This window comes from Lycium barbarum, chromosome 8 (genome assembly GCF_019175385.1).
Source record: "Lycium barbarum isolate Lr01 chromosome 8, ASM1917538v2, whole genome shotgun sequence".
NCBI classification, from domain to species: Eukaryota; Viridiplantae; Streptophyta; class Magnoliopsida; order Solanales; family Solanaceae; genus Lycium; species Lycium barbarum.
In genome coordinates, this window is record NC_083344.1 from 8,967,880 (window position 1) to 8,977,923 (window position 10,044).

The 10,044-nt window shown below is 34.9% G+C and overlaps 1 protein-coding gene across 1 annotated transcript; it reads left to right on the forward strand.

Annotated features, from left to right (window-relative positions):
• Positions 1-71: 71 nt before the first annotated feature.
• Positions 72-6,216, forward strand: LOC132605875 (outer envelope pore protein 16, chloroplastic). Its single transcript, XM_060319139.1, has 6 exons — positions 72-286; positions 1,020-1,071; positions 1,955-1,986; positions 3,440-3,473; positions 3,614-3,681; positions 5,918-6,216. The coding sequence occupies exons 1-6, from the start codon at positions 173-175 to the stop codon at positions 6,056-6,058; spliced, it is 441 nt and encodes a 146-aa protein (XP_060175122.1). The 5' UTR covers positions 72-172; the 3' UTR covers positions 6,059-6,216.
• The last annotated feature ends 3,828 nt before the right edge of the window (positions 6,217-10,044 follow it).

Below are 10,044 nucleotides of genomic sequence, written 5' to 3' on the forward strand. Positions count from 1 at the left end.
AAAACAGCTGGTTGGTGGCATTATTGGAGTTTGCATGCATTGGAAAAGGCCAAACAAATAAATAAATTGGTACCTTAGACCTTACCCCAAAGAGTGAGTGGACTACCTGTGAGTGTATTTTGAGTAGAAGGCAGAACAACAAAGAACAAACAACAAAAAAGAAAGAAAAAAGATGCCTCGGGGCAGATTTTCAGGATCATTGGCTACTCCAAAGGTGGATGTAGTGATTGATATGGGAAATCCTTTACTCAATCAAACTGTTGATGCTTTCTTGAAGATTGGCACTGTAATTAATCTCTTCTCTCTTGTCTAGTACTGTAATTTCTTGTATTCCGTCTGTCTCAAATTATCTGTCGTGATTTCTAATTATTTATCATTTTATAAGTTCTAAAAAAACAAAATTAATCATTTGTACTCCCTCTCTCAAATTATTTGTGATTTCTAGAAATAGTTTTCTCAAATTATTTGTTGTGTTAGAAGTTGAGGACAAAATTAATCATTTTACCCCATTTTACCCTTAGTAATTATTGTTCTTGAAGTCTACAAACAACTTTTTGACTTAAATTATCCGTCATGGTTTATAAAAATAGTTATTTTAAATTATTTGTCTTTTTGAAAGTTCAAGACAAGAATAATTTTTCCCATTTTACCCTTAAGAGTTATTGTTTTTAAAGACTACAAACACCTCAATTATGAGGTGAAAATAGCTGTCTCAAATTATTTGTAGCGTTAGAAGTTCAGGACAAAATTAATTATTTTCCTCATTTTAGCCTTAGCAGTTATTGTCGTTGAAGACTACAAACACCTCAATGTTATGATTGTTCAAATACCAATGTACAGTAAAGTAGTTAAAAATCTCTCCTAATCAATGTTTTTTAAGGAGCATGTAAAAGAAAATTACGACAGATAATTTGAGACGGAGGGAGTATATGTGCTGTTAATTACCTCAAATTCTTCGATTTCTTGGATGTTTGTGAAGATGAGTTTGCTTAGTGTTTACCATAATTGACTTGTTTTAGGTTGCTGTCGCCAAAACTGCTGCAGAAGAAACTTATGAAACCGTCAAAAGAGGTTTGCTTTTTCGTTGGATTTTAGTTCTGGTTCCATTTCTTGAATACCCAATTGCAAATTACTGGCTTTCATATGCAAAGTTAATTCCAATAGCAAGGATATTAATGCACTCATATTTAGTTGGTACTATGTTATTGACGTGACTAGAATTCTCAATTACCCAGTAATGGCCTATATTGCATGGACGTGTTACGAGTGCATATACTACTCCATCCGTTTCAATTTGTTTGTTTTAGTTTGACCCGACACGGAGTTCAAGAAAACAAAGAAACTTCTGAATCTTGATGTCTTAAACTAAAGATGTGTGTTATGTATCAAAATGCTCTTTGAATCTTGTGGTCATAAAGATGACACATAGGATATTGGGGATAAAGAGTTACTAAATATAGAAAGTGACATTCTTTTTGAAACAGACAAAGTCAAACATATTGAATCAGAGGGAGTATAACTACCTCATACTGTTTTTCCTAGTTATTTTGAGTATTTTTTTAGTGTATTTCCACTAATGTAGACGAAGTTCTCACACCCATATCATATTAGTGACACCGTTGTGTCAAGACTAGTGGTGGAAAATGGGTGGGTTGGGTAAGATTTGTGTGGCTTGAAAATGGGCCAAGGAAATATGGGTGACAACCCAACCCACCCACATTTCGTGTCAGTTAAAAACGGGTTAACCCATGACATACCTGATGCTTGATGTCATTTCTCGAAAAGTAATAGTGGCTGATTTCCTGGTGATATGTAACATAAGGATTTCTGATTTTCTTCTTTCCTGTGTTATGTTGAAGTGTAAATTCCTACGATATTTAGGTTACAAGCTTTTTTATATAAAATTATCCAGACTATTGAGCTCACTATTTTGCAATCAACATGGTTTTTGCAGGCAGTGTTTCGAGTCACCACTTTGAGAAATCGGTGAGTATGCCTTAAGCAATGGACATCATTTTGTAAATTTGTGCAAAACTCTAGTTGATTGTTTTAGAGGTGTTTATTCAGTTTCATATAAGGGAGATGTTTTCTAATAAAATTTGGCTTAATGATGTGATCCTCCGCTTGTAGATTTTTTTGGCACCTACAAGATGTGACTTGTGAAGAAGGTTTCCCTTGCCATTATTTAAGTTGAAAAAACTCAGTTGGCAAAAATATGGCTCTAAGTGCTCTTCGCATTGTGTGTTCTGTACCATTAATTTTCTACTTTGGACAATGAAGTCTCAAATCTCTATCCTTCTTTTCGTCCTACTTATAAACAGAAAGCAAAGAAACATTATTAACTGCTCTTTACAGAGTCTTGACTGCTCCTGAAAATAGGGAGAACATTTTTCTAATGCGTTTATCATATGCATCTATGTGAGAAAATGACAAAAATGGTCCTTTATGTTTGAGGGTAGGTTCAAAGTAGTCCCGTAAGTATGCACTGAATAGTTTTGATCCTTTAAGTTTGTCAAAAGTTAACACTTTTAGTCTCCGTCAAATATTTATTGTACTTCATCCATTAGATTTGACGGATACTATAAAAAAAAGAGATTAGCAGGAACTCACATGTAGAGGTACAATTTTGTAGTTTTTGCCATTTTTGATTTATTTCTATAGTTTGGTGCAACTTTTTGAAGTGTAATTTCTGTTTTTTAAAAAAAACAAAAAAAAAAAAAAAACTTTTTAGTGTTTAGTGCAGCTTTTGGTGTTGCATATTTTAGGATTTGATGGGACTATCTTGGCGTTTATGGTTAAATATTTCTTTTACACTGTTTCTATCAAATCCAACGAACATAAATTGTAAAATATTTGACGGAGACAGTGCTAACCAGTGCAAACTTAAGAGACTATTTTGAACCTATCCTCAAACATTAGGGACGTTTTTGTGTGGGTTTCTTAATCTTTCAATATGTCTGTTGATAAACATAAGTACAGGACCAGTGAGGGAGGTAATCAAGATATATCAGCCACGCAAATCGTACCCTTACACCTGTTGATTCGTTTACCGATTACAGGCTTCTATGTACACCCTTCATATGCAACTGCATCTCGGCTAGTTTTCCTCTAACTGAGATTAAAAAAGTTTAACCTGTTGTATGTGAAGCCCATGAAATGTTGCTTTTTCGCTCAAATATCAATCTATACAGAGTAAGCAAAAGTTATAGCAAAGATTTTTACTAACTATTATGTAGCAAACTATAGGCCTAGCTCGGTAAAACCAAAGTGTCTGTTTATCTTAAAGACAGCTTAACTTACAACACCTGAAAATGTGCTAAAGTAAAATTTTGTGGTAAGAACATAAATGGCTATTCTGGAGGATATACTTATGTTGACTGAAAAAACAGATTGATTGACATGCTTGTTGCGTTTTAACTGAATTTATCTTTGATTGCAGTTGAAGAAAATGTGTAAAGAAGGTGCTTATTGGGGTGAGTAATCTGCACGAGTTCCACCCGCATATATAATTATATATAAATTTCAAAATGGATGGTTAGAAAAGAATTTTTTAGTCTCTCAATTTCTCTAACCTTCGAGTAGATTATATAACAAATCTTGTCTCTCCGTTCAGGGACTGTTGCCGGAGTATATGCTGGAATGGAGTATGGAGCGGAGAGAATTCGTGGAACCAGAGATTGGGTAATTTGTATTGCATTTTTATATGAATTTGCTCAACGAATGGAAGTTGATTGCCCCTACTATTGCATCCTCTCTACGTTGTCTTTGCTTTTAACTAGGGGTGTCAAATGGGCGGGTTGGGCTGGTTTTGGGCCTGCTCAAAAATGGGCTGAGTTAATAAATAGCCGGGTCATTACTTGGGTCTATAATGGGCTAAAAAGAGGGTAACCCAATCCGCCCAATTATTACTATGTTTTAATTTCTTTGTTTGTTCTTTTTAATTTCTTAGGCACCTAATAAAACTATTTATTTTCTTTATTATTGGTATATATAACATATCAAATAAAAAATGTCTTTTTGAAAATATTTTGACAAGGTTTCTATGGGTCAATTTGAACGACATATCAGCCCAACTTTAAGATGGGCTGAAATTGGTAAAGCGGGCTGAGCTAATAAATGGGTGAATCAATGACCCGCCCAAACTTGAGTGAATTGGGCAGGTCATGTTTTCATGGGCTAATTTGTCACCCCTACTTTTAACCATGCTTGCGTTCAGATTCTGTTCTATCAACATTCCTCGTGGTGGCCACTACTCTGGTTATGACTTATGAGTGATAAATATTGCACTAAGATCTTTAATATGATAATCATGATTCAGTAACGAATTAAACAAAGGTAAAGAGAAATCGCAATTCTAGTAATAGACTGGCTGTGATGGTAACTGGTAACCAATTTAAAGGCCTAAATGTAAATCTATTGTTGGTTATCCCATCATGTCCTATGTGTGATAATATTGCATACTTTGCTGTTAAACTGATACTCCCTCCGTCCCAATTTATGTGACACTCTTTCCTTTTCAGTCGGTCCCAAAAAGAATGACATCTTTCTATATTTAGTAACACTTGAACTTTAAATTACCTTTTTAACCTTAATGAAATAATTTCTAGTCACACAAATTTCTATGATTTGTTTTAGACCGTATGTTTCAAAAGTCTTCCTTCTTAAACTTCGTGTCCTGTCAAACACCCTCATATAAAATGGGATGGAGGGAGTAAGATGTATGAGAGAACAAGAAGAAAAAAGATAAGCTTCTTTGTGATATGCGAGCTATTTAATTTTAACCTGTCATACAATGTAATTATGCATTCCTCAATGTTGCAGAAATTTTGATGAAGATAGTAATCTGTTCCAAGTATGAGGGTCAAAGTCGAGCATAGTTTCTTCAAGTTTTTTTTTTTTTTTTTTTGAAATAAAATTTACATATTTGAAAATTATATGAAAGTACTATAAGTCAATATAGTTAATAATTTTAAAAAAATTAAAAGAGTTTGAGAAAATAGTAGTAAAAGAAACTAGAGACTGACTGTAGGAATAGGGGACAATATCAGAAATTGTTCCCGGCACTGGTCATACTCAAAGTAAGGATGGTTATAGTGGTGACACACTAACAAACTGTTTGCAATAATGTTGGCATATGTGAAACTAGTTCATCTTCTCTTTGTATCTTCGTCATTCTTATCGTCAAAGTCCTCTGCTGTTTCGTAACAGCAAGATACCTGGCACAGATAGGGGCTTTAGTTATATTAAAACGGGCATATAGGTCTTGAGCCTTTCTTTGAGGTATAATTTCGCACGAGTTCTGACCATCAGATGGTTCTAAGTATTTATAGGATGGGAATCCAGAAATCTGATTACCAGACATTAATTTGCTCTTTTTTTTTTTTTGGTTTAGAATGTTGGTTTTTGGTATATGTTATGTAATTTATTTGTGACGAATGTTCCATTTGACGGTCCTACTGAAAGAAGATTGAAATTTTGAATTTTCTTTCTGAAACACAAGTAGCACTATTGGTCCCTCAGTTACAGGTAAATTTTGATTTTGGTCCTTGTGATATATGACTCAGTATGTTTAACCTTCAATAGTTAAAATGTTCACTTTTAGTCCATTTATGTGGGAAATATGTCATATTTAGACTATTTTCAGAAGTACATTATCCTCAAATATGAAGCAACAATACAAGTTTAACATAACACGTGGGTATTTAAATGGTAGAACAATTAATACTTTACGAGATTTGTGATTATTCACAAGCAAAGGAATCAAAAGTGCACATCTCATGTATTGAAGGTTAAGTATGCCTAGTCAGATACCAGAAGGACTAAATTAGAATTTATTAATAACTGAGGGACCAAAAATACTGTCAACCCTTTCGTTTTCCCTTTCGTTTTCGATTCATTTCCTTTACTCTGTTTGCAGAAGAATGCAATGATTGGAGGTGCATTGACTGGGGCTGTTGTATCGGCTGCATGCAGCAGCAACAGAGACAAGATTGTTATGGATGCGATTGCAGGTGCTGCTGTTGCTACTGCTGCAGAGTTCATGAATTATCTCATATGACTTGAACCAAGAGAACTAAGAATTTACTTGCCAGATACTAAAAACATTACTTAGTATTTGCTCTATTTCTCTCTAATTGTATCCTTTCAGAAGTACACGCTTGTGACAAATGAATCTTATCGTAAGTCAATCTACAATTTATCCATATTTCTGAATCATTTGCTTTTAATGTTGGATTTAAAATGTGGTTTATGGAGTGAAACGGATAGTGTGGATTCATTCCTGTAGCCGATGCCTACTTGCTTTTGGCATTGACGAGTAGTTGTTCTCTTATCAGTTGCTTCAGATTTCAAGTTATCTGGGATGGACAAGGTAAATCATTAGCAGTGCCTCCTTTTTAGTTCAGGTTTATTCTTTTGCTTCTCAACATTATTTTTTTAAGAAAATGTCACCCAGGTTATGCTCAGCTGTGGTGCATGGGGGTTTGACATTAACCCCTACCTTGTATATTAATAGGCAAATGATTAAGGGGGGGCATGTAAACAGAGAAAAGAAGAAACAGTGCATCCCTCCTTGTTGAAAAAGACTTCAAAACTAAGCAACTAGAAGGAGGGATCAAGAATAAGGAAGCCCGGTGCACTAAGCTCCCACTATATGCGGAATCCGGGAAAAGACCGGACTATAAGGGTCTATTGTAAGCATTACTCTGCATTTTGAATAGACAAAATAAGGAATGTTTTAAAGACTTATGCCTAAAGGATGGCATCTTGATCAAATCTAATCTGTACGGGCCAAGTGCTTCTTTAGGATGATCTGTGTGACAAAAAAGGATCTTCTTCTCCTTCGCAACTCCATTTTGCTAAAACATCAGCTGTCTTAATTCCCTTCTTGGAAGCAGTGTTGTATCTCAATAGTCAGGTAGCCCATAGCTTGCTTAGCCTCCTCGATAATATCATGTAAATATCATGGAACACTATTTTTACCTTTACATATTAACAGTAAGTATAGAATCACATTCCAATATAACATTATTATATCCGTTCTCTTTGCACCATTGAATTCCAGTTAATGCAGCCTTAGCTTCTGCGTAGTTGTTCGAGCCTCCAAAACGAGGTTCAACAAATGCCATTAAAAGAAGTTCAACTGTCTGGTTGTTTGTTACCATCAGTGTTAACTTTACCCAGTTGAGCTCTGTTTTGTCCTACTTAACTATGATGCTTCTAATTCTCGGGGACCTGATTGAGATCCTATTGCAAACTTCATGCCAAGAGCATCGTTCATTTAAGGCATAAAACATAAACATGCCCTCCAACTTGGCCTTAGCTAGCAAGTATGCCTTCCAACTATGGGTGTGTACAAGTAGACACCTCAACTTTGAGTGTGCACAAGTAGGTCAAGTTTGAGGGCTAGCATTAAACTTATAGCATAGTCACCTAATGTGATTCAAGATAGAATATTGAACTCTAGCTTTTTGTTATCTTGTTATCCCCATATTTTGCCGAGCACGTAGGTTTCTATATTGCCCAAAGTACCAACATAGGGGGTTACTCGCAAAATATCATGATGCACACTGTTTTTCGGCTTGATAGCCAACCACCTGTTCAGCAATAAGGGGACTGGAATATCTTCTCAAGCAATGTCAAGAGGAGCTCCGAAAAAATTTCATTTACTTTTAGCTAAATCACCAGTCATAAATTTGCTTCTTAACATGAGGGATTATTTCTTGGTTTCGTCCGGTCATTAATAGCTAGATTATTTTTAGATAATAGTAGATGAATTGCACCTCTCTATGTGACTAGGCTACACAAGGCATTAATCTGATCACAATTAGTCAATCTATTGCATTGGTATTACAGAATATTACCTAAAAATAGACGACTAAACGTTTTTAATGCGCTCCAGAAATTATGAAATAGATCGGATATGGCTGTCGTAATTGAAAGATCATCTGAAGATTTAGATTTCTTCTGTTATAAGTTGACGTTTACTTAAATGTCCTAGTTGTGGTGGCCAAATAGCAGGCATGTAAAGAGTTGTCCTGTCAAGGAATTAGCCAGGTTGAGCACCATAGGTGTTTTTTCTAACCATCTAATATTCCGTATTCGTTAGCTTGACTAATTCAGATTTGCACAATATTGGGTAATTTCAGGGAGAAGTACTTCTTATTATGCACTTCATCATTTCTAAGGCTCGATCGTAAAATTTCTGTTTGTAAAAAGAGAAATTTTATTCATCTTACCACATCCTTTCGCAACGCGCGAGAACCTTAGTTTCATGAAAGCTAACCAAAATCTGATTGTGCGAGAGCTCAATATGATACCAATCAGAGGTGGACCTAGGATATTAAGTTCATGGGTTCTCAATTTTAGAAAAGACGGTCCACTAGGTGCTGGATAAAATTATTTATACAAATTAAGTGAATTTTAACACAAATACAAGGGCTTGAGCAAAATTACTGGGCTCTACTGAGCTCTAAAGTAAAGTTGTAGCTCTGCCCCTGCTATCAATATTAGTTTAGAATATATCTTATGTGTATCGAATCTGGCTGTCGTATTCAGACTTATATATATATATATCTTTAAAATCCCGAATACAAGCTTGGGAATAATAAATTAATGGTCAAATATCACAAGGAAGCGGTAAGATTGTCGTGTCATTCCGAGCAGAACATATATATGTATTTGGATTTGGAAACTAAAATTGAGAGCTTAGATATTGTTTTTAATTAGAGAAAAGGCATCATTTAATGCTTGAACTTGACACGAAAATTCACTTTAACAACTAAACTTAAATTGTATTTATATACCCTCTTAACAACTTTCATTTTAATTATTTTCTACCCTAAAAAAATAATACCACACTCACAATATGAAGTGTATTACACTCGCGCCACGTCATTATCACATCGTTGTCACGTCATTATCACGTCATTGTCATGTCAAAAATTATCAACACTTCATTTTTTATTTTTCTTTTATTATTTTTTCTCTTTCTCTTTCTTCTTCTTCTTCTTCTTCTTCGCCCTTTTCTCTTTCTTTTTTTATTTCTCCTCATCCTCACCCTCACCCTACTTTTTTTATTTTTCTTTTATTATTTTTTCTCTTTCTCTTTCTTCTTCTTCTCCGCCCTTTTCTCTTTCTTTTTCTTTCTCCTCATCCTCACCCTCACCCTACTTTTTTTATTTTTCTTTTATTATTTTTTCTCTTTCTCTTTCTTCTTCTTCTTCGCCCTTTCCTTTTTCTTTCTCCTCATCCTCACCCTCACCCTACTTGTAGCAATCACTACGCCCCCGCCGCCGCTGACGCCCCTGCCACCACCGCAAAAAAAAAAATCATTATTATTATTTTTTATTTTTCTTTTATTATATTTTCTCTTTCTTCTTCCTTCTCCCATCCTCACCACACACCATCATAACCGCCGTCTTCTTAAATCAACCCAACTGAAAAATCTCATCTTTGTCATCTTCATCTTCCTCCATTATCATCAACAAAAAATTAAATCTTCAATTTTTTTATTGATACCAATCTGAATTTCAGTCCAAAATTAGCAAAATATCAACATGACTCGAAAATCTTTGTCACTGGAAAAGAGACCGTTTTATCAGCTTCGTTCACCGGAAACAACAATTTTGACACAAAAAGTTCAAAATTCTCTCAATTGCTGTTGGCGGGTCTGTTGATGGTATACTCAGCCGCAAAAATCTTTGACCCATTTAAAAATCAAATCACTTGAACCCTAGGGATTGCTAGAAAAAGAAAGGAAAAAAATTAGAAAAAGAAGAACAGAAGATGACAGCAGCTATGGCGATTAGAGGATGGGAAAGAAGAAGAAGGATGAGACCCTAGTGATGATGTTATTGTTATTTAATTTGCCTATTAGCTAATTAGTTGTTGTTGTTTAATTTGTTGATTAGCTAAAAGAGTAAAGAAAGAGGAAATTAAAAATTAAAAAAAGAAGAAGAAAGAAGATAAGGAAGAGAGCAGCAGCGATGCGATGAGAGGATGCGGAAGAAGGAGAGGCCGGGCGTGGGGGGTGGGTAGGTGGAG

Excerpts from the sequence above, each read along its gene's own strand:
- LOC132605875 (XM_060319139.1), top strand. The coding sequence starts at position 173 with ATGCCTCGGGGCAGATTTTCAGGATCATTGGCTACTCCAAAGGTGGAT. Across the intron at positions 287-1,019 it reads CTTTCTTGAAGATTGGCACT|GTTGCTGTCGCCAAAACTGC; the intron begins GTAATTAATCTC and ends GACTTGTTTTAG. Across the intron at positions 1,072-1,954 it reads TTATGAAACCGTCAAAAGAG|GCAGTGTTTCGAGTCACCAC; the intron begins GTTTGCTTTTTC and ends TGGTTTTTGCAG.